At 51.4% G+C, this 24,563-nt stretch overlaps 1 protein-coding gene across 1 annotated transcript in view; it reads right to left on the bottom strand.

The window, feature by feature from the left end:
* The window catches only part of ppargc1b (peroxisome proliferator-activated receptor gamma, coactivator 1 beta), a 51,405-nt gene that overhangs the window by 4,791 nt on the left and 22,051 nt on the right, over positions 1-24,563 (bottom strand). Inside the window, exons 2-9 of the mRNA XM_029165577.3 lie at positions 12,193-12,378; positions 10,223-10,423; positions 6,195-6,311; positions 3,085-3,958; positions 2,775-2,820; positions 1,420-1,484; positions 764-1,340; positions 532-589 (exon numbers count right to left, since the gene is read on the bottom strand). Coding sequence (XP_029021410.1) covers positions 532-589; positions 764-1,340; positions 1,420-1,484; positions 2,775-2,820; positions 3,085-3,958; positions 6,195-6,311; positions 10,223-10,423; positions 12,193-12,378 — 2,124 coding nt within the window. The remainder of the gene's footprint in view (positions 1-531; positions 590-763; positions 1,341-1,419; positions 1,485-2,774; positions 2,821-3,084; positions 3,959-6,194; positions 6,312-10,222; positions 10,424-12,192; positions 12,379-24,563) is intronic.

Raw genomic sequence — 24,563 nt, 5'->3', positions numbered from 1 at the left:
TTGCGCCTCATTCTGACCCGTTTGCGTCTCATTCTGACCCGTTAGCGTCTCATTCTGACCCGTTTTTGCGTCTCATTCTGACCCGTTTTTGCTCCTCATTCTGACCCGTTTTTGCTCCTCATTCTGACCCGTTTTTGCTCCTCATTCTGACCCGTTTTTGCTCCTCATTCTGACCCGTTAGCGTCTCATTCTGACCCGTTCGCGCACCTCATTCTGACCCGTATTTGCGTCTCATTCTGACCCGTTAGCGCCTCATTCTGACCCGTTTTTGCGTCTCATTCTGACCCGTTTTTGCGCCTCATTCTGACCCGTTTTTGCGTCTCATTCTGACCCGTTTTTGCGTCTCATTCTGACCCGTTTTTGCACCTCATTCTGACCCGTTTTTGCACCTCATTCTGACCCGTTAGCGTCTCATTCTGACCCATTTTTGCGCCTCATTATGACCCATTTTTGCGCATTGTATCATGTAGCAGTCAAATGTGTGTCACGCTGCTGAATCTTAGTTTGAAACAGACTGTAGAGTGAATGTACCTCCTCTGACGTGGCTTTGTTCCTCTGCTCATCATCAGGACCGATCTCTGAGTTCTCACTAGAGGACAAGGAAGAAAAGAAGCCGTGAGATAAGGACACAAGGTGAAAGTCAGGAAACAGTGAAAGAAAGTTGTGCCTGCAGCAGGATCTGACTCAGGCCTTTTCTCTTAGTCCTCGCGCTGCTAACAACATGTGCAGCACGTTTGATCACCGCTCCAGGCCCCACGCTCACCTGGAGTCCGTCTTGCTGGCGGGGGAATCGGGGCACAGGTGGAGAACGGGCGACGGGGAGCGGGACGAGCACTCGGCCTCCTCCTCTGAGCTCGGGGGCGTGGCCTCCGCCGCCGCCTGTGGCGACGCCGTCGGAGGCGCCTGCTGCTCCGGTGCTTCCTGTGACGCCGCCATCGCCTCCGCCTCCTTCCCGTCACATTCCTGATGGGAAGCTGCTGTGGGGGCGTGGCCCGCTCCCTCGGCCCCGCCCTGCACCTGCAGCACGGCTCCGAGCAAGGCAGCGCTGGGCTTTTGGTTGTCTGCGAGGCTCAGAGCACAGTAGTCGTGGTCGCCGAACCTGCGCTGGGAGTCGCTGTGGCCGGTCTGGCCCATGCGCCGCAGCTGGGCGTACAGCTCCGTCTGCTCCGGCAGCTTCCGCTGGTGGTGGCCGCGGCTCAGCCAGGACGAGCTCTTGGCTGCGATGGGCTCGTTCCCTCCTCCTCCGCCGGTGCTCCCTGCTCCGGCCTTCCCGCCCTCTGCTGGCTTGAAGAGCTCATCTTCAACAGGTTTGTGAGGTGGGGTGGTGGGAGGGGTGAGACCTGAGGAGGACATACCAGTGTCAGCCTCGCTCAAACTGGGGATACTGGTTCCAGCCGGGTGAGTCAGTGAGTGGTTTACCTGCTGTTCCACACAGATCCACACTGAGCGTCTGCTCAAACGCCTTGGTGCTGTACTGGGACTCTCTGTCGGTGGAGATATGAGACAAAGGGAGATGCTGTGTCAGGTTGGAACCTGTGGCAGGTTTCACGTCAACAGAATCCGTAGCATCCGTAAAAGGACTGTGAACGCACCCCCCCATGAAAAGTGCACAGTTTCAGCTGAATTTGAATTATGCTCCTCTGTAAACGCTGCTGGCATTTCTCCGCGCGCTGCATTTCTTATCACAACAACCATATGTATTCCTCCGTCCGCTCGCCTATTCTTCTTCTGCTTTCTATTTCTGGCGGTCTGCTTCAGTTTCTCCTGTTGCCACAAAAGGCAGGAGCAGTGCCGAGCGGACTGGCCTCAGGCGGGTTTCTGCCTTCCCTGAACAGAGACGAGGGGAATTAACAATCCTTTTTTTGGGCGACTACTTTAGAAGCTTTGTCCATTCAGCTCAGAGACAGCGAGGAGCTGAAGTTCTAGTTTGGAGAGGTTCATTTGGAAGCAGTGAGGTCATCAGTTCGTCTGTGACAGATTCAAATCAGGCCTGAGGGGAAATCACTGACTTCAGCAGATTTCATGATTATTACGTCACCAGAAAGACAACGTTGTCATTTTCTTCCAGATTTAAACGTGTGGATTCTACAGTTACATCACCGGTAGCGAAGTCTTTCTGCGTGTTTACTTTAATACGCTGAGTGGATGGATGGAACTCATAAATAAACAATTGCCAGCAAATCCATAACAGTCCTAACTGGACATTAACAAGGAAGCAGCCTCATCATGTGGCTCCATTACAGTAAGTGAAGATCTGATGGGATGTGACGGAGAGAATCTCTGTTTACCTGAGTTTAAATCACAGGCAAGTTAGAAACGCTGCCGCTTAAAAACCATGTTAATTCAATGAGCAGATGCCACGAAGGAAGTTCAGCTGGAAGCCTGGGTCTGACACGTTCCCTCCTCCAGCTCCGCGCTGCACTCTACGGAGCCGGGTTTGGTTTTATGCAGAACAGGAGGTTGTGGGATATTTTATGTGTAGCTCTGAGCTGATGCATGTCTTGCCCTGAGTATGAGCCGGTAAACTGCTGCTGATGGAATGATTTGAATAAACCTCCTCCAGCTCTGGAGAAGCTACTGCACATATTTGTCTGACAGCCTGGCTGTTTTGATTGCACTTTACGCTTTCACATAAAGAAGATGAAAGAGGAATGAGAAGAAGCCCATAAAAGGACGCCTGTGCTCTCGGAAGCGCCGCACACTCGCTTCTTCAGGCGACACACTGCACAAACTGCTGCATGATGAGACGGCAGGTGGTTTAGTGAGCTACTCACCCTGTGGACTTGGGGTTGAGAGGTAGACAGAGGCAGGCGCGCTTTTCTGCAATCAGAGGACAAGGATGCTCACAATGCTTATATTTGCATCATATCCGCACTGAAAAGGAAAATCTCATTTGTTGTTATCTTTTGTAAGAAACACACTGAAACTGGGCAGAACCGGCATTTCCTCACCTCCTGCGTGACTCAGATCAGAGCTTATAAATCGTGTGGAGTCACGTTAACTGCTGTCTAAATGACACATGCGTCTAAACCTGGTGGTGGGACATGACACCGCACACGTGAGCTCCACAGGCTTCGCTCTCACCGTTGTGGCAGCAGGCTGGCGGCGCTTTGACCTCTGGCCGTCCGTGCTCTCTCTCCTTGGCCTCGCCGCCCCTCGCCCGACCCGGGCGCAGCCTCTTGGCGAAGCGGCTGGGGAAGGAGGCCAAACGCAGCGAGCGCCGCACGGAGAAGGAGCCGCCGTCCTCGGGGGCCTCCGGGCTCCGCGGACCCTCACAGCAGGAGCTCGTCCGTTCTGGGGAGCAGCAGTCTTTACTGAGCTCTGGTTTGGGCCCGGTGGCGCCGCCCGCGTTGGGGCTGTGTGAGCGGGTGTAGGGGGCGCTGTGCAGTCTGTAAGGCTTGCTCACGTCAAAGGCAGCGCTCTGCTGCAGGAGCTGCCGGAGGAGGGAGTCGGCCTTCATCTCCCTCCGCCTGGCGAACGGCAGCCTCCGGGGGGCGGCGCTGCCCGGCCCAGCGGAGCCCCCACTGGACCCGGGACTGGCCACCAGGATCACTCTGCTGTGGGAGCCGGTGCCGGGGGCCCGGGCGGCCTCGGGTCGGGCCCGAGGCCTGTGGAGGTCCTGCTCCTTGCGCTCCCAGCCCTGCTGCTTGCGTGTGGGCAGGCAGTAGGTGTGCATGTATGTGATCAGCTCCACCACCGAGCGCAGTTCTTTGTCCGAGCTGAACTGAGGCTTCGCCGGCTCGGCGGCGGCGGCCTCCACCTCGCTGCTGGACGACTCCTCGTCCTCGTCCTCCGACTCGCTGTTCTCGTCGTTGCCCTCCTCCTCCTCCTCCTCCTCCTCCTCCTCGGGGGCGGCGCCCTCGGCCTCCTGGGCGGTGGTGAGGTGGCGGTGGAGCTCGGTGCACAGGCGGCTCGCCGGACGCACGGCGCGAGGCTTCCGCTCCTGAGGGAGGTCGGTCTGAGCAGCAGAGACACACAAAGACGTCAATGCGAGCGCGTCTGGGCTGGGGATGAGTAGGAAACGAGCAAATCCTGGCTTCATGAGTGGACGTCACAATAAAACGATAACCTCAGTGAAGCAAGCGATGACAAGACTCAACACTTCACATCTGCAGCGCATTTCACCTGCAAGTGCCCTCAAAAAGCTGCTGCTCTGAGAGCGCGGGCGGCGGCAGCTTCAGCAGCAGCAGCTTCAGCAGCAGCAGCTTCAGCAGCAGCAGCTTCAGCAGCAGCAGCTTCAGCAGCAGCAGCTTCAGCAGCTTCAGCTTCAGCAGCAGCAGCTTCAGCTTCAGCTTCAGCAGCAGCAGCTTCAGCAGCTTCAGCAGCAGCAGCTTCAGCAGCAGCAGCTTCAGCAGCAGCAGCTTCAGCAGCTTCAGCAGCAGCAGCTTCAGCAGCTTCAGCAGCAGCAGCTTCAGCAGCTTCAGCAGCAGCAGCTTCAGCAGCTTCAGCAGCAGCAGCTTCAGCAGCAGCAGCTTCAGCAGCAGCAGCTTCAGCAGCTTCAGCAGCAGCAGCTTCAGCAGCTTCAGCAGCAGCAGCTTCAGCAGCTTCAGCAGCAGCAGCTTCAGCAGCTTCAGCAGCAGCAGCTTCAGCAGCAGCAGCAGCTTCAGCAGCAGCAGCAGCTTCAGCAGCAGCAGCAGCTTCAGCAGCAGCAGCAGCTTCAGCAGCAGCAGCAGCTTCAGCAGCAGCAGCAGCAGCAGCAGCAGCAGCAGCAGCTTCAGCAGCAGCAGCAGCTTCAGCAGCTTCAGCAGCAGCTTCAGCAGCTTCAGCAGCAGCAGCTTCAGCAGCAGCAGCTTCAGCAGCTTCAGCAGCAGCTTCAGCAGCAGCTTCAGCTTCAGCAGCTTCAGCAGCTTCAGCAGCAGCTTCAGCTTCAGCAGCTTCAGCTTCAGCAGCAGCTTCAGCAGCTTCAGCTTCAGCTTCAGCAGCTTCAGCAGCAGCTTCAGCAGCAGCTTCAGCAGCAGCTTCAGCAGCAGCAGCTTCAGCAGCAGCTTCAGCAGCAGCAGCTTCAGCAGCAGCAGCTTCAGCAGCAGCTTCAGCAGCAGCTTCAGCAGCAGCTTCAGCAGCAGCTTCAGCAGCAGCAGCAGCTTCAGCAGCAGCTTCAGCAGCAGCTTCAGCAGCAGCTTCAGCAGCAGCTTCAGCAGCTTCAGCAGCAGCTTCAGCAGCTTCAGCAGCAGCAGCTTCAGCAGCTTCAGCAGCAGCTTCAGCAGCTTCAGCAGCAGCTTCAGCAGCAGCTTCAGCAGCAGCTTCAGCAGCAGCTTCAGCAGCTTCAGCAGCAGCTTCAGCAGCTTCAGCAGCAGCTTCAGCAGCTTCAGCAGCTTCAGCAGCAGCAGCTTCAGCAGCAGCAGCAGCAGCAGCAGCAGCAGCAGCAGTCACAGCAGCAGCTACTGTACGCGTCTGCTCCAACCAAACATCTGACGTCTGCCAGCATGAAGGAAGGAGCTGGAACCAGTGTGTTCGTCCATGAAGCCTTTCAGGAGCAAAAACTGTGCTGATGTCATTTGCTGGACATTGGTCCAAGAAAGGCATGTTGGAGCAGGGACACTAATGTGAAGCATTAACACCACAGGCTCCATCACAAGCTGCTGTCACTGAAAGGCTTTTTAAGGCCAGATGACGTGCTTTCAGTCCATTTTATGCTTTGTCAGCATTTCCCTCATGTCAGCTGCTCATGTGCTGTCTACAATTAATGTGCATGTTCATTCTGCCGTCTCAGCGGAAACTGTTTCTTTAGGTGCGAAGCAGCTTGAGAGCTGGTACTGGACACACACATACTCGGCCCGTTTGTTCCAACTTTGCTTTAAAGACAGTCGACATTTTGAGAACACGTCAGGACAGACTCGTCTTCTGCTGCAACACGTTATACTTTTTCTTGTGTGGACTGTTGCAGTTGTTCACATTTAACTTCCACTCTGACACTGCACTGCAGACACCTGTTTGAAGCGGCCGATCGCCGTCCCTGCATTGGTGCTGAATTACTTCTGCTTTAGGTCACTGACTGAGTGGAAGTGATTTGGGAAAAATCCAATTTCGTTATCTCTGCAGCCTCCAGGAGACGCAGGGAGCGAAGCGTTAACCAGGCAAACAGACGCGTGTCTGTGACGGCAGAACAGACGCCTCAGACACGCTTTTATTGTATTAATCACTGAGGGAGCTTGTTCTCGCTGCTGCAAACAGACAGACCTGCTCCTCGTGCTCACCTTGACCAGAGGTCTCACTGGCCGTAGATGGAGGCTTCTGTTGCTATAGCGATGGCCCTCTTTGAGCGCATCAACGCCCGTGGGCACGTTAGGAGGAGTCAACAGCAGCTTCTTGAGCTGGAAGAAGAAAAAGGGAGAAGAGGACACGGGTTAGACGCGACCCGACCGTCTGAAAGTCAGCGGTAAAAAAACAAAAAAAGGGGATTTAATGTTGGGACAGTTTCTCTGTGAACCAGATAAAGAGGAGCGACGAGGATCCCTCCCTTCATCACGCATTAAAAACATTTTTGCATATTATTTCAACAGCATCTTAAAGCTTTGTATGAGTGACGTGCAGCCGAAGCCACGAGGTTCTGATATGGAGCATTTACTCCCCATGAAGGAGCTGGACTCCTCCCGCCTCTGCTCCATCCTTTCTTCCCACCACCTGTCTTTACAGGCTCCCTCCTTGCATCCTTTAATGCCCGTTCCTCTCCCTGCTTCTGTTTTGCAGCCTCTCCTCTCTTTGACCTGCTGCACCCATGTTCATGTAAACCTCTGTACGTCATCTCCCCCCTTCCACCCCCCGGCCCCTTCCCTGTGTATTACCTTTCAGATGGGCATTAACACAACAGCTCCTCATTGCCACCATCCTTCCATTGCTTTATTTCATCTGTCTCTTCATCCATTCATTCCCGTGCCGGGCTTTATGACAGGGCTATCAGCTGATATAAATCAGCTTAGGTAGAAAATCCCCCACTAAGCTGCGCAGCGTTTGCTCCAGAGGAAAATGATGTGGAAAATACAGATGTGATAGTAGAGAGGATGGGAGCAGAAAGATAAACCAGGGTTTCCAAAATAAACTAGAGTGAAGGCTGATGCAGGGAGTCGGCTTAAGGCAGCTGTACTGGAGTCTGATCAGATGACTGGGCAGAATTCTAGCAAACAATGCTAATTACAAAATAAAAGTAAAGCGGTTTTACAGTAATAAGAACCATTGAGACTCAGACTTCTGCAGCTATGGCTCATGAGGACTGTAGTTTTTAGCAGTAGGCAATAAACATGATGTCGGACATTAAAGCACGTCCCTATTAAGTAAGACACCGATCACCTGCTGTAAATGTAATCATCCACTGATGGACACTTACAGGCTGCTCCACCTCCAGCTCATCTCTTTATGGGCACCTACAGGACGCAGCACCTCGATACCATTCAGTCATTTTAAGTTGGCAGAAATGTGCATTTGAAGCAACAGTGAATGAGTCATAAATCACCTGAAGCCTTTAAAGCCTGGTTATTGTTCCCAGGCAAAAAGCTGCTGCTGATTGTCTGGAGTTCATATTTAACGGCCTCAGCGGTGCCACCCGGCAGAGCTGGCTGTAACCACAGAATACTATCTGGGTCAAATGGCTGAACGGGACGACTGCCCGCATGGCTAATGGGGCCACCGTGGGGCTTTGTGGACGAGCCAAGTTGGCTCACAGCATGTGATGGTGCTCCTCTCAGAGCCCCATTCAGCAAAGTGAAGAGGAAACTGGAGGTTTGTGTCTGTGAAACGCTGCAGCAGCTTCCAGGCCCCTCAAACGCTCCATTCAGCATTCAGAACACATCTGCATCATGCGCTTTCCTTTACAGGAGCCCCTCACGGTGTTACAGATATGTGAGCTCAACGTCCCACTTCACAAATGTAACCAACCTCTACATACGTGTATGACCGTATGTGCACAAATCATTAGTAGATTTGAAAACGCAGACGCACGCTCCTGAGTGGTCGCCTGCAGCGCCACTTCCCACCAGTAGAGGACGCCCTCGCTCCCAGGGCTGAACGCAGATGATGGTAATCATGTGACAGTAAACCACTCCAGTGATGGAAACAGGGTGAAACACATCTGGCTGCTTCAGAGTAAACGGCGTAATGACATTAAAGCAGGCTTTTCCCCGAGTGGACGTGAATGTCACGCTGCTATTTTTGCCTTTGAGAGTGTGTTTGCACTGGAAGCCAGGCTGCAGCCTGATGTGATTCATGTTCAGCCAAATTAAATATTCTGCTTTCTGTCGCTGGAACTACAGGGAGCGTCACAGTGACCCAGTGAGTTAAACCTTTATGGTCAATCACGTGGTTAAAACTGTGTCACGACAGTTCCGGGGGAAATGTTATAGGGGCAACAGTGCAGGTAGAGCAGTACTACTGCAGTACTACTGCAGTAGTAAATAGTGAGCGTGTCCCTGAACGCCTCACGTCCGGCTGTGCGTTAGCATGACAGGGCTGGTGCTGTTCAGCTGGGACCCGACCAGAGACTCGCTCGTCGTGTGACCTTTGCCAAAAGAGCAGAACATTTTTAGACGGAGCTGATCGAGCGGCTTCACTCTGAGCTCCCTGTTATCAGGACGTCTCCGAGGTGAAACAAGGGCAGGGCGCTCATGCGTGGGGCCACAGTGTTGTGTAAAACAACAGTGGAGCCGACGGCATCAGGTGGCCGGACCGCTCATTATCTCTGACCCGGTGTTTTGGACTCAACAAAACGTGAGCTGCAGGGCCGGAGGCTGTGAACCGGTTCTGTGTGGCTGCGTCCTGTCTGCTGTTGCCATGACAGCGCAGAGGAAGCATGTTACACTTTAATTACACAGGCCGGGTTGCAAGCGATGCGCTGACAGAAAGCGACCAGAACAGGCTGTGAAGCACCGACTTCACCGACGTGGCCTCCAGAGGGAGACTATCACATTATCACCATCAGGATGGAGCTGGGCTCCACCGGGGCCCCGGTTGGAGGCCCCTGAAGAGGCCCCAACCTCATTATGTGGTGCCTTTGTCACATCAGGTTGTTACGATAGAATCGTTTACATTTGCATCAGCCGTAGTTTAGACTGTTTGAGCCCTGATGCTCACAGCTGATGCTCCTGGAACTCAAACCAACACATCTCCACTGACATCGCTCAGTTTGGTGTGTAATTGCAAATAGGAACTTATTCAGCCATCTGCCGTGACTCACGGCGGCTCAACAATAGTATCTTTGTCGGCTGCCGCTAAATCAGAGCGACCGGGAAAAGGCAGGCGCAGCCCCACGCGGTGGGAAACAGGATTCAAATTAAGCCAGTTGCCAGATTCATCTTGACAAGTGCAATGAGGCCACATTACAGAAGCAATCATATGTTGTTTATTGCAATGAAATCACTTCCTGCTTCAATTAAGCTGCAGAAAAACGTCCACAACGTCCACTGTAGGGAAACAGAGACGTGTGCTGTGTGTGTGTGGGAATGGGGGAATTCTTAGAAGTGTGAATCAGGAAACGACAGAGGGGCCCAGAGAGAGAGAGAGAGAGAGAGAGAGAGAGAGAGGCATCCAGCAGCACTGTGTGAAAGGACGAGCAGCGACTGGAGGAACAAACAACAACACAGACCGACCACGTGTTGGATGGACTCATGGAAGCAGATCCCAAACTGGAAGATCTGTGAACTTCACTGGAAGGTCTGGGCACGTGTTGTTACTATTAAACGTCCCACACGGGAGAAGTCCTTGTGTTAACTGTAATCTACAGACAATTTCAGTGGTTCTAATAAAACATTTATTAAATGATATAAAAACAACATAACATTTAAAGGCAACAAAGCAGCTCAGAGGTCTTTTGACTATAGGTTCTTACTGATCCATCAGCCCAGAGCCGATGCAGCGGTCTGAACCTGTTTACGGCGCCTGTGTGGCTCCTGCTGCGTCTCTGAGCACGTGTGATCGCTCTCACACAGGACAGGCCTGGATCAAAGGCGGCCGCGAGCCGCTGTGCAGGCAGACTTTGAACCGCGCGGGCCGACAAGGGGAACATCAAGGTTCGTGAACGCAGCACAGATTAGGACGGGGGGGGGGCATGGGAATGCTGAGGCACGGGGGCGAAGCCGTTTGAAGCCGTAATAAAGCCTCACTTCAACCGCTTTTGGAGCTGAGAGACACTTTTGATTTTGAGGCACTAGCAAAAAGAGAACACGAGCGTTTAAGGTGGGAACACGGGTTCAGGCGTGTGTTACACAGTGAGGCCAGTGCTGCTGCTGTGTCTTACTAGTGATGGGTCCTCGGCCTCGGCCCCCCGGGACGGGCTCAGGTCCTCGTGGCTCAGAGGAAGTCCGTCCTCGTCCTCCTCGTCGTGGTCCAGCTCCTCCTCCAGCGCGGGGAAGACGGAGAGCCCGCCCACCTCGGCGTCCACCATGCCGTCCAGGCTGTCGCTCAGCGCCGCCAGCAGAGCCGCATTCTCCTCCTCTATCTGAGGAGAGACCACAAACGGGCCTGGTAGTTAGCACCGTAAAACACAGCGCATGGAGGCGGAGTCACAGTCATCGTGTCACCAGTCATAGCTTTCTACACATTTATATATTCAGCCTGGAAACAGAGTAAATCTGATGGAAGCTCCGTGTCAGGGTTCAATCAGTCGCTCCAGACTGATGTTCCAGGACCACGTTACTGGATTTAGCCTCAGAGTCCTGTGAGAGTCGAGCCGTTACTCCCTGAAACTCAATTCTGAAAAAAGCTGAGCAAATTTGAAGTATCTAAGCTCATGTTTGTAGAAGCGTGCAGTCCAGTCCTGCGTTCTCCATCATCTGCTCTGAGAGCAGTGATAGCGGTGCTACAGGAAGCTCCATTCACCTGCCTCCTGCTTTTATCAAACCGCTCCATCGTTACCGGCTGCCAAACAATTATTATTACACTCTGGACGTCTCTCTCTTTAACGGCGCAGTTTAGATTTGGAGATTCTACAGGAAGTCGGTAGAAGAATCTGAGCTACTGTACATTACATCAGATTATTAGACAGGTTCATGGAGAATTCATCACCAGAGTCGTTTGTTTGAAGCTTCTATTTCATGTCCATTATTATATTCCCTGAACAAAACAAACATTTTCTTGTCAGTGTTTGACACCTTATCATCTTCTCGCTGTTATAATGTATAATTATCCCAACCTCTCTGACTCTCCGAGGTGAAATCAAGGCAGATCCATCCCGTCCATCACGAGATCCGAAGCTAATATTGTGCTTAAATAAGATGCATATTGACAGACTCCACAGGGACGCGGTGGCTTCATCCATCAGCTTATCACTCTATTCATTACGGCTGTTTCGAACAGAACGCCTCCCGTGTTACTCTGATCAATACAACACTGGCTGAAATATAATGCAGCAAGGAAATGGAAGCTGGTGGGTGGCATCAACATGGGAAAGTCTAATAGAGGTGATGCAGTATGAGAATCTACAGGGTGGGAGAGCTGCTGGAGCAGACGTCAGTTAGAATTAATATGGTCTGAGACTGATGTGAAGCACCTGGACCTGCTGCTGCACAATAATAAAACACAGCTTCTCAATCAGACCACAGCCATGAAGGAGGTGAATCCTGTGGGACGAGCAGCAGCTCCGTGGTGACGCGTCTGGTTGTTCTGCGTCTGTTTGTCCTGAGATGTCGAGTGCATTGAAACGTTTTGTGCTGACAACAGGAAGACGGAAAAGCCACTCAGACGTCGGCTAATGGAGAGTCAACGAGAATGAAGGCTGGAGCGCCTGCGTCTCCCCATCAGGCCTTGATTTAAGCCGCTCCTGCTGCCAGGTCGTCTCACACAGCTCAGTCCTATTTTTACCAATGGGACGAGGAGCTGGAAACCAGTAGGAGATCAACGCCAGACTGGTCTCTGCATTCTGCCTGCTAGAAGCACGGAGCTGCTTCACATCAGAGCAGGGGGATCGTGTGAAGGGTGACCGACTCGCCCCCACATCTGTCTGATCAAACCCTGCAGCCCGTGCTTCATCTGTGCAACATGTTTCCACGAACAGTGTAATGAGAAATAAAAGGTTCACACAAAGCAAAGCGGCTCCATCTCACTGTAACTTGAACCCAAGTCTGTTTCAACGGCTGCACCTCATCACGTCACAAAGGACCTACAAACGTTTATTGAATTTCTCAGGCGCATCCTTGGATTCTGTTACTGCTTGGTGAACTCCTCCTCATCATCATCATCATCAACTACACTGCGTTGGTGCCGTCTCACCTCGAAGAGCTCGTCTGCTGTGCTGTAGTGAACGGAGGCCGGCGACGCGTCCACCGGCTGCTCGTTGCACCACTGGAGCTCGCTGAGACAGTTGACGCTGTCGAAGTCACTGGTGTCCAGCTGGGAGAGGTCGATGTCCGGGAAGTCGGCGTCCAAGCGGTCCGAACACACCTCCTCCTCCCCATACTGAGGATGGAAAAAGAGGGAAAGGTCGTGTTAGTCAAACATCCAGACGAAAGCAAAATTCCCGGGCGATTTGTTCTTTGGAGACGCAACAGAACAGCATGTGGCGCTGTGCAAAGCGTGACCCCTCCAAACGGGGGTTCGGAGCCCAGCTGGAGGGGTCCGGGTTCCAACAGGACAACACGGAACCGCTGCACGGGAACTGAGGTGGCTCCAGCGATCAGACGGCTCCGATCAGGACTGTGGAGGTTGAGCTCCCGTTGGGCCGCGCTGCGTTCACTGTACGTTATCAGTCACACTCGTCAACAGCTACTCATTACACATAATGAGACTCCGCGTTAGAGGCCAACACTGAAACCAATAGAGGCGTGTTCCCAGGACCAGGCCCACACGTCCCCACGGCTCACAGCAAAGACCACCGTGACCCGGAGGTCTTCAGGTGTTAGTTCCCCTTCGCCGGCTGAAGCGTGTCAGTCAGAGGAATGAGCTGCTGAGCTGCAAAACAAGCTAACAACTAGTTCAGATCATTTGAGGAGAGTCTGAGTGGAGAATGGACCCGTATGAACCCCGTTCACAAGGCTTCAACTATCCTGAACGTTTAGAGGATCCGCTCTGTCTGGAAAACTCCCCCCAAAAGCTGTTGGACCTCATCCACAAAGCCCTAAAACCCGATAAAAAACACTAAAGAAGTCCCACAGAATGCGAGCAGTGGTCAAAGCTGCTCCAGAACATTCTGAACCGGCTAAGAGTTATTACAGGTGTCACTAGAACACAATGAAGCCCCTTTAAGTTCCCTATAAAAGGCCAAGCCGTCTGCAAGGACACCCTGCAGTCACAACACAGCAGCGGCGGCGGCAGGAAGAGTGCGTACGTGACTCAGGCTGAAGGGAAACAACGCGGTCTCGTGGGTGAGGTTTAGGCGGGAGGAAAGACTGAAGGGAGGGAGGAAGAAGAATGAGGAGGGAGGAAGAAGAATGAGGAAGAGCTGAGACGCGGATGCAGCACGTTCTCACCAGGAATAAAAGTATCAGAGCAGGAAAACAGATCAATGTGCTATTGTATGTATGAGACCCCCCCCCCCACGGACACAAATGCACGCATGCGCACACACACACACACACACACGCACGGACACACGCACACACACACACGCACACACACACACACACACACACACACACACACGCACGGACACACGCGCACACACACACACACACACACACACACACACACACACACACACACACACACACACACACACACACACACACACACACACTCTCGCTTCCTCCTCCAGACAGAGCAGACCAGTTAAACCGCCCAACTGAAGCAAACGGACGCTTTCGCTTCTATCAGGTTTCCTCAGCTCTAATCTTTCCTCTGCAACCGTCTGTCAGACGCCGCTCGTTTCAACCTTCAGGCCGACGCGTCTTAAGACGCTCCTCTCCTCCATCGAGACCAAGCATCAGACAACTGCTTCACCAAAGCAGCTCTGCGCATGTGATTCAGTCCTAACCATCATAAATCGTCTCCGCTTCTCTTCCATCTCTGCACTTATTGTCGGTTTTAAACTGACTTTTTTGTGCTTATCTTGCTTTTCATCGTTGCGACACTGGGACTAGGACGAAGCTAACCGCTGCCCCCTCTGCTCTACAGCTACTCACACACAACAACATCCACCGCCCAGAAAACCACATCCATCTCCACTGCTTTAATTTCATGTAATTATGATTGCAGCTCATAGATCTTTGATCTGTGAACTCATACAACCACATGAAATTGTTCCAGCACTGACTCAGTGTGTGTTTATTTGGGTCAAGGAGTAACAGAACACGAGCTGATATCGTTTACGCTTTAAATGACAGAGCAGACAAGATCAAAGGGAGGAGAGACGAAGCGGAGGGTGGAGGAGAAGACGCGTGAGGAGGACGTGAGAGAAGGGGGGAGTGGGGGGGGGGATGCTGGAGGACAGAGGTGGATGCAGGTGGGAGCTGGAGGGGAGGAGGAGGGGAAAGATGGAGCACACAGGCGGATGTGGGTCAGAAGGGAGCGGGTGATGAAGTGAGGGGAGCAGCAGTGACCTCGTACAGAGACAAACACCATCCTCCCCCTCTGGAAGGTGAAGCAGGTGCGTCTCCACCTGTGTGTTAGTTTTCATCCCCCTCCACCACCGGTCCTCTCATTATCCCCCCCCCCCCCCGGGTTCCAGTCCTTCACCCCTCAACCCTTTCCTTCCTCTGGTGCCTCACAGCTTTCTCTCTTTTCTGTCCTCCTGCCCTTCGTCGTTTCCATGTGTGTGAAGCCATCGGGTACTAACTCACTATAGGAGCAGATGGTTCAGCATTTACTCCTTCTCCTCCTTCATCTGCTCCTCTCTCCTTCTGTCCTTCTCCTTCACTCCTCTCTCTCTCCTCCTCTGAGGACAAGCGGATTGATTTCCTTGTTTCCATTCAGGCTCTCTCTCTCCTGTCATGTCTCCTCCTATACTTCCTTTACTCTAACAGTTGTCAATCAATACAAACATCCTTGAGCACAACGTAAACAACACACACACACACACACACACACACACACACACACACACACACACACACACACACACACGCACAACGATGGAGCTCCAGGCAGAAGCTCATCGTGGGTCAGAGACGCCGCGAGGAGGAAGCAGGCGACGGAGCTGCCTCCTCTGCTCCAACGCCTCCTTTTTCCCACAGCTCCGTCTCATCTGATCTGGTGAATGGATTGTTTGGCTGCCGTGACCTCTGACCTTAAAGCTGTTTTACGCTACAAACTACGAATCAGGCGTCTGATGCTCGTTTCCTATTGGCTCACAGCTTAACGAACTCCAGTATAATGGCAGTGCTATAACAAAAGCTGCTCAGCACAGAACACATCACTCACGAGGCTCCACCTAAATCTATTACAGCTTAAATGAAGCGTCAGAATGGGCAGATTAAGCAAATGGCCTTGAAATGAACACACATGTCTCCTTGGGAGAAAGCGGCAGCGCTCGTTTGGACTTTAGAGGCTTCGATAAAGAGGAAAACACAACTATGAATCATCGACTGCTGAAGATACAAGAAAGATGCAGATGTAAACAAATTCAAATGTTCAGTGTCTGTCTGAACTCCTTTCTAACTAAAAACCTAGTCCCTAGCTTTTCCAAACCACGGCTCCCGTTTCCTCCCAGTAATAAAGGCGTCGAGGGGGTGACTTCCATTTGTGGTTAATCTCTGCCTCAGCAACAACAGTGAAAAGCCTACCGGTCCATTCAGTCATAAAAAGCCTGCTGGGACAATCACGCATTGAGCGTGAGCTATTTATAGCCGACCTGCACGTGGGGAGCTCTGTGGACGCAAACGGACGGGTGGACACGAAAGGGCAGCGAGCGCCGGCGCGTGGACTCTGCACGCAAACGCCTCCTCGACCTTCCGAGGGTTCTGTCCCGTTTGACCCGTCTTCATCTGGCTGCATGAATCACATGCTGGGACGCTAGCTACACACGGGCCTGGAAGGAGAAGCTGGACCACACGCCCTGAAGGGTGGAGCTTCCAGGGCTGCTGCTCGTAGAGGCCTGGATGAGGCTTCAGAGGATCCTTAACTCTGCTCGTTCCTACTCAAACTATCTGGTGGTGGAGCAAGCCACTGTTCCTCACTCACAGAATGTGAGGCTGAGCTAAGGTCCAAGCGTTACCTGCCTGTGATGATAATGCATCCTCATGGATGCACAAAAAGGTATTGAAGCCTCGGCTGCCGCTTTCCTGGCAGCGCTACAACAGGCCTTTTAGAAGGTTATGTAAGGCCGGTCACAAGCCCAGTCATGTGCTGGTGAGTCCCCATCAGCGCTCTGGCCTGTCCAAACTTCCCTTTAGGCCAGCACATAATCGCACGCATGCAGATCCAGCAGCAGCAGCAGCACCATACAAGGCCACGCTCCCTCCGCTCGCACACGAACGCAGCGGAGAAAAGACTAGAAGTCGCCTCTGAAAATAAAGGGATGATTTCTGAGCTTGGCTGCGTCCACTGGTGTGTAGCAAATGATTTGCTCCGACCCTCGCGGGCCTCAACACCACCAGCTCTGAACGGCTAAAAGCTCAGCGACGGGGTTTCACAGAAGTAACGACAAGACGAAGGCGAAGCCCAAGTCCCACTTCGTTAGCGCTGCATTGCTATCGCGGCTACGACTTTAACTCAGTTCTCCAGAGGAAAGAAATTAAATTCAGCTTGTTCCTTCATCCATCACTGGGATCCAGAGATGGCTTTTCTGACCTTTAAGGATGTGATGGAGGTTTGGGGCCGACCACATCTCCAGCGCCACCACAGACAGGCGTCCTCTCATGACAGGACACTTTCCTCGACTTATTTAAGTTGTGACTTGTGAGTGATTTTAGACACTTCCTCAAAGATGATTCCACTGTGATGCGCGTGGGGGGTGGGGGGTTATGTGTGAAGGTTAAGTGGCAGACAGAAGCCCATATAGCTGAATAATGGTGATGAGAGGAGAAGATGGAGAGTTGTAATCACTTTACAGCCTTGCACATGAAGTGACATGGAAGATATAAGGCTCAGACGGGGACTCCTTTAAGTGTCGCACTCCCTTTACCCCCACTTCCTTCTAGGTCACTTTGACAGAAGTGCTTTATAAATGACACCTTAGACGTCCTCAAACTTATCAGATCGCGACCCCCATCACGGACCCCCCCCGCGTCCACATCCAGGCTCCTCTTTACATTCACTAATGACTGCACAGACAGCTGTCCTGGAGGCCGCGGGACCAGAACCCAGATGATGCCCACGGCACAGGAATAGTAACTCATTAGCTCAGCACACGTAGACAAGAGATCCCCCAACTGGTTCGATGCCAAACCACCTTGGTCAAATGTGAGAAGACGGAGGAGATGGCGTTTGATCCCAGCTCTGCTGGAGACAACATGTCAGTGATTATCCATAATCCGTCTGATGCACAGGCTGCCTCGTAAAAATACTTCCCGTCACTCTGGGGGTGGGGGGGGGGTGTCGCCTGCACGAGCAATGCTGCCTTTCTGCTTTTGGAGGAGTCACCCACTCAGGAGGATGGGAAATATCACGGCGCTCACACCAACCAGTCGAAGCAGATGGCCGCAGCCCGAGCCTGGTTCTGCTGGAGGTTCTGTTTGCTTTAAAGGAACCTTTTCCTCGACACTGTCTCCCGGTGCTGCTCAGTCGTTGGGTTTCTAATCGATGCTTTAACACAAATTTTCAGGGGCTCATATTTCAATTTACCTGCTTACAGATTATCAAGTCATATAAATACATAAATATATTCTATAAGTAAATATTCTATAAACTGTGTTCTGACCCTGTAGAATTTGGTCCCGTCCTCCCGAAGGACTGGTGTCACCTGTGAACGCGTGAGTAATGTGTTAGAGGTAAAGAGACGTGGAGGCTGCACAACTTCATCCTCATTTTTCTCCTTCGCCGCCAACACAGAAGGGATGTGTATAATTAGTGAGGATAAAGGGCCCCTCCCCCGCCTGCAGCCCCCACCTCCCTCCATGTTTAATAAGGGCCACAAAAAGCCAATTATGTGTTTGATTATTGAGCTACAAAGTCAGACAATGAAAACTCGCAAGGGTCCAGACAGAAACTAAATTAGGATGCAGATCAATTAGAATCGTTATTTCATGCTGTTTAATCTTTATTACCCAGAGAAGCTCGACTGAGCATCAAATGCTTTTAATCCACAGAGTAGATTCAGAGGTAGAGCAGAGCAGCACAAGGTCCTCTGCTGCCGCTCCGCTCACTTCTCTGGCCTGAATTTCTATTAGAATACTTTTACTGCTTTTACTTTGGCAAACGCCCCACATGCATCATTTCGTCACTGCTCCACCAACACCAGGTTCAGGCAAGTTTATATTACAAACATTTAATGAGGGTCTTTGTGTTTTGCAGACGTGCAAATGCAGCCTCATGTAACTGCTGACGCCGAGGAGAAAAAAGGAAAAAAATCAAGTCTTTGAAATTTCCAATTTTCCTAAACGAAACCTGCTTCTTACAAACGAGCCGGCCGGTCGGATCCTGAGAGACTCGTGGGAAGACAGACAGTGTTTGACACTCTGCTCCCCCTGGAGCTGCTTCTCTCTCACTCAGAATAAAAGAACAAGGCAGAAAAAACCTAAGTGGGAAAAAAGATTATACTCAATATGCAAATATGCTCAAATCTGAGATAAGTCCACTGCTTCATTCAGATCCAACATCGTCTGCGTCTATATATAGCACCGATCCCAGTCTTATGACCAGTTGTTCCAGTCGGCTGCAGCAGACACAGATGACCCCCCCCCCCACACACACACACACACAGCTGATGATGCTAGAGAGCGGGAATTACTGTGAATCAATCAGGTCTAATCAGTCCTGCACTAGTGTGTGTGTGTGTGTGTGTGTGTGTGTGTGTGTGTGCGTGCGTGCGTGTGTGTGTGTGTGTGCGTGTGTGTGTGTGTGCGTGTGCGTGTGTGTGTGTGGCCTCGCAGACACATGAAGTGATTTACGTGAACGTGAGTCTCTGGTCATCTCTCATACACTCATACAAACATCAGTGCTTAATGGATGGACGGTTAAAGTGGCACCTGGTGTTTGTTACTACACGTCTCTGTGGTGAGAGAGAACGCTGAGTTTCTGTGTATGTTTTATGACTCTAATCAAACCGTTTGAGGCCAATCTACAACTGATGGCTTCTTGAGGACTGAAACAAATCCAGATCAATAAACCTTTGCTTCTAAGACTATACAGTCACACTTAGAGTGTGTACTCTGTACGTCAGCCATGGGTCCAAATCTCTACTGATCACTCAAAAGTGTGACACAAAGCGTCCTGCAGCAGATGATGTCAGATGCTTCCATGTTCCTCTGTGAATCCCTCAAATTGCTATAATAGTTAATCCAGGTGAGGCACTGCTAATCTTAATCTGCAGGAATTTAACGGCTCTTAATGCGAGCGAAGGATTACATTTAATCCAATTTATCATTGTGACAAAAATCATCTAAAAATCACGAGACAGTATTTATGCAGATGCACCCTGACCCTGCTTGTAACAGACAGCAGAAGAGCTGCAGGATGTAGGCGACACAGAAAAAACGAAAAGGTGCTCAACCTCATGTCCTGCATATTGACTCAGTGACAGACACACACTGTTTTCACACCAACAGTCATCAAAGACTTTCATCTTCTCTTTTTGTCGAACCCACACACAGACGTGCACTTTCATTTCCTTCCCATGTCTCTCTCTCTCACACACGCACACGCACGCGCACACACGCACACACACACACAATGATTTTTGGCCTTCAGTCAATACAACAAGTGTTATCGAGCGCTGCTGATGCCGCTTCCAGTCTCGACTCTAAAACACTCATGAATTTAATCAAACGCTCATTTTGTGCCTCTTGTTTCTGCACCGCAGCCTTTAAAGGTGAAACACGGAGCGACTGGGTTGAGCAATAAAAAGATTTAGGATCTTGGGAAGTTCCAGTGTAAAATTTTTGTTTCTATATCAGTTTCGATGTTTTTCTTCATCCTCTCCCCCACTTTCCTACTTCACAAAGATGAAGCGACTTTAACTGCGGGTCACAAAAATAACAGAACTCGTTCCAAGCCTACTCTCTTTGTTTGATTCTGGTTCAACACCCAGACAAGAACTAAAACTGATTTTATGATCTTTGGTAACATTTCCTTTATTGTGTTTCAATCATTTTCTAAATATTTGTTTTACCTCAAGCTCCCAAAAAGCAATGCAGCAATAATGTGCTTGTTATTTTCATAATGACACTCATAAATATCACTAATGATTCAAAGGATCCCACACATTGTTCTCACGCCGTTGATGAGGCATTGAAAATAATCAAATTACACTCATTCACTGGATGATGACATTTAATTAAAACGTGAGCCTGATCCTCCACTGTCTGTGGCCGTTTTCAGGTGACTGGCAGCGTGGAATTCAGTCCGTCTATGGCGCTTCCGTGCTGCCGGCGGATCCGTTACACTGATTTCACCTCCAGCCAACCTCTGCCATTCTGCAACCTAATCGGGCTTCATCCGTCCCTGCCTCCTGCACCACCGCCATCCCTCAGCTGCAGGGAGACGTACGGTCCCGGAGGCGAGATCAGGAAGCGGCCAGCGCAGGTGAACGCATCCACCTGTCCCCTGCATGTAAGAGGCTAATGACCAGCTAACGAGGCGCACGCTAAGCCCCCGCCCACTTTAACCTGAACGAGCGGGTTGGCTAAACGAGCCAGCATCGCCCCGTGGGGACGGTGCATCTGTTTACACTCAGCTGCATGGAGATCCGTTTGCACGCGGGATCCATATCTTGGCTATATAATGTTGCAGTAGCTGGACTTCCTGACTGCTGAGCGAGGCCGAAGCCAGCATCACCTCACGGCTAAGCATCCTGCTGTCAGATTATCAGCGAAGGCTAAATCTAACCGCTCCGCTGGCCGGCGGATAAGGCCACAGCCAATCAGGAGAGCGGGAGCTCAGCGAGGGGGGGGGGGGGGCACAGATGGAGGGGAAAAATACAACAGGCAAGTATGAGTGACACGTACCGGACAGAAAAACGAAGTCTGGGCTCATTAAAAAGGCTTTACAGGATTTATAGATGTTGTAATGTATATATAGATCGTCCTTTTAGTCCATTTGCATGTCATCTGTGATAGAGTCATATAAACAGACAGTGTGCTGGTTTGACCAACTGGGTTAAACATGTTAAAGCTTCTAATCTTCTGCTTAGAACATCTACAAGCTTCACTGGTTCCCCTCTAGCTCCAACCTTGGCTGGCGGCAGCTTCCAAGTCTCAGCTGAACACCCACGGCAACGGGAAAAATCACAAGTGACAGTTTGTTGAAGGCTGATGACGGAGCGGATGCAGGCGAGACGCAGCGAGACGCAGCGAGGAGCTAAAAGGGCCGAGCGCCGCCGCCGCCGCGCCTCCATAGGTAGCGGGGCCGCCTCGTAATGGGATCGGAAGCAGCAAAGCCGATTCGGGGCTTAGAAGTAAGAGTGGTGGTGGCAGCTGTGGCGGCGGAGACGCTGCGGCTTTAAGAGGATTGGACGGGTTTCACTTTCAGTTGAGCTGCGGCATCAGAGCCGGGGTCCGACGTTAAAAACACAAAGGTTAATCAAGGTTGTTAATGAATTAAGAGACAGAAAACCAAGACGATGGTGGTGTCAAAGAGACAGCGTCTTACATTCACACATGTTTATAGAAGGAAGATGCTCTTGGTCCAGATCCATCAAAACTCACAGATCAGCATCAAATATTGTCTCTGCATCGTCCCCATCGCCATCATTCCCTGTGCAATTTCTGTAGGCATCAATGGCCACTTTTCAAATTCCCCGTGAGAGACCTTTGCTGATTAAATTTCCACCGAGGAGGTTCTAACCCTTTGCGTCTGAGCCGTCCCAGTCTCAGGTGTCCAGCTGCCCCCGTGTCTAATTCCAGAGCACTTGGCCTTTAGCTGCACCCAAATCCTGCCGTCGCTGCATCAATCCATTAAAACTCCCTGCGTGGGTTCAGTCCGACTACAGGCTGGACTTCGTTCCACAGTGGGTGCACAATATGGAGCCCATCAACCTAAACCATCTCAGAGACTGCGATGGATCTAGTGACCTCCTTTATGTTTTCTGATGTGCTCTTTGGGAAGGTCGACGTCAGGCTGTTCACATTCATCACATTCATCGTCCCGTCTTCATGCGTTGCTTCATCTGAGCAGCGTTTGTAGAGCTCTTAACAGGATTGGAGAAAATCAGTGAACCTATAACTGGCTCAGGTCAGAGGTCAGCGGGCTGAGGGGGGAGGGTGTGTGTGTGTGGGGGGGGGGGGGGCTTTAAATCTGCGTGTCCAGTAATTACCCAGACTCCCCGTGCATCCTACGCTTATCTACGTGTGAATCTTTGCTAGCGCTCAGCGCGGAGCCTTTCCCTGACCCCGATAACAACCTGCTCAACCGCACCACGCCGAGCATTGCGACTCTAAATCCATCACTTCAGCTGACCTTAATTCAGTGACGGCCGGCTGCTCCGACACTCCTGACGGCACATTTGACCCTGAGCTCAGCAAGTCACATTTAATTAGCAACGCGTCCAGAGTTTAACCCCATCTGGAGAAAATTATGAAATTTATTCATCAGCGTTTTCTCATTTTACTGCTCATCAAATTCAGATTTAATTTTAAACTTTATACTCTGGTCTAGTGTGGGTCCTTTGTTTTCCTGCCCTGACCCTGGAACAGCTGGACGCACACGCTTTGAAGAGCTGAGGCTCTGTGAAGCGTCAGAGCTGCACGGTGAAAACAGGCACAAACGTTTTATAGTGGACCTGAAGCCTGGAGAAGGTGGCGCAGCCAATCAGGAGAGCTGGAGCTCAGCCAGGTGGGTTCAGGTCTAACCACAGCAGCACATTCTGCCCACTGAGCTTCCTTTTCCTGGAATTTCACTTCCTGTTGATCTCTGTAGCAACATTTCATGGAAAACCTAAGAAACCTTGGGCCCATTTTAAGCTGATAAAATGATATTGGAAAAAAAACTGATGGACTGACTGAAAATTAATTACAGAAACTTTACTATTGGATTTGTGATTACAATTCATTTATCAAATGCAAACAGCCAATATCAGCTAGTCCCACCTCAGAGGTGAAGATGCTGGTTCATACTGTTAATTACATATTTGGAGCATGAATGATGCTGCTGTTGAGTCTTTAACTTTCAAATTAATGAGGCAAACTGCGGAGGTGGGCAGTTCAGTCAGCGCCTCAGTATCCGTTACACGGAGACAATGGCAGCAGGTGTCAAATGTTACAGCAGCTTGAATAACACACGCGTGCATTCACTGTATGTGGAGTCGGAACCAGAGGAAAAGCAGGCGTCTGAGCCAGAGCTGGCAGCGACCTGGCGTCTGTGTGCGAGCGGACACGTGGTCCAGGTACAACGGGTCGTCTCCAGGCAGATCCAGCACTTCTATCACAGCAGCGGATCTAAACGGCCTGGTGTCACACGCACACACGCACACGCACGCACACACACGCACACACACACAGCTGATTTATGTCCGTTCTGTATTGCAGCCATTCAGTTAGTGCAAACGGTGGCTGACTTTCATTACAGGACGAAGGACAGACAGAAGGCTGATAAAGACGGGGAGAAGAAAGGAGCACCAAATGGCAGATAATCAGGTAAGTGACAGAAGAAAGAGGAGACGTGAAAGTGAAATGAGGAGTGTCTGGGATAAAGGAGCGATGGGAATGTAAGATAAAGAGGAGAGAAACGCCGAGCTAAATTATGAACATGAAGGAAGACGAGCAAGGAAGAAACAACAGCGATAAATTAACCAGTGAGCAACGAAGTGATGAAATGAGAGGAGAGAAAACACGAGGAGGAAGAGGAGAGGCAGGTAAAAGGTAACGGACCACAGCTCGGTCACCTGATCTAATGGCTCATCTGGCAGATGCATCACGACTGTGTGTGTGTGTGTGTGTGTGTGTGTGTGTGTGTGTGTGTGTCCTGTCTCATTCTCATGCAGCGCTCAGTGTCTGCTAACTCACCCTCCCTCCTCCTCTATCCTCTTCCTCATCTGCTCCATCCCTTCTTCCTTTCATGCTCATTCTCCTCTTTCCCGTCTGCCCCCCCCTCCTCCATCTCTCTTTCTCGGTTTTTGTACTTTAACCTCCTCCACTTTCCATCATCTCTCCCCTCTTCCATCCCACCTCCTCCTCCCAGCCCTGCAGAGCCGGGAGGTGAAGCCGAGCATCACGACACGCCCGATTCGCTCGCTCGCTATCTCCAGTCCCCACCCTTTACGACCCCTCCGTGCACGAGTCGTTGCATCCATCCCTTCATCCATCCGTCCAGTCACGACTCCTTAATGGTGCAAGGAGAGCGATTTGCAGGGGAGGAAAACACTGAGTCATAGGGAGGAGGGGGAATGGCGTGAAAAGGGTGAAAGACTGCAAGAAAGGAGGGAGAACAACATAATAAATGAGGAATGAAGCTGAATATTTCATGCAATGCTGCCACGCTGGATTTGTATTTTCCTTCTTTCCCAGAAGCACCTGAACGCGACAAGAAAAGTTTTCAGAACAATCTGTGCCCTGTACTTCATAACCACACGACAATATGACCGCCTAAAACAAAAGGGACGCTCACTGTGATGGATT

Source organism: Betta splendens, chromosome 10 (genome assembly GCF_900634795.4).
Source record: "Betta splendens chromosome 10, fBetSpl5.4, whole genome shotgun sequence".
NCBI lineage: Eukaryota > Metazoa > Chordata > Actinopteri > Anabantiformes > Osphronemidae > Betta > Betta splendens.
The sequence above is the reverse complement of the archived record's forward strand: the minus strand, read 5'-3'. Positions and strand labels throughout refer to the sequence as shown.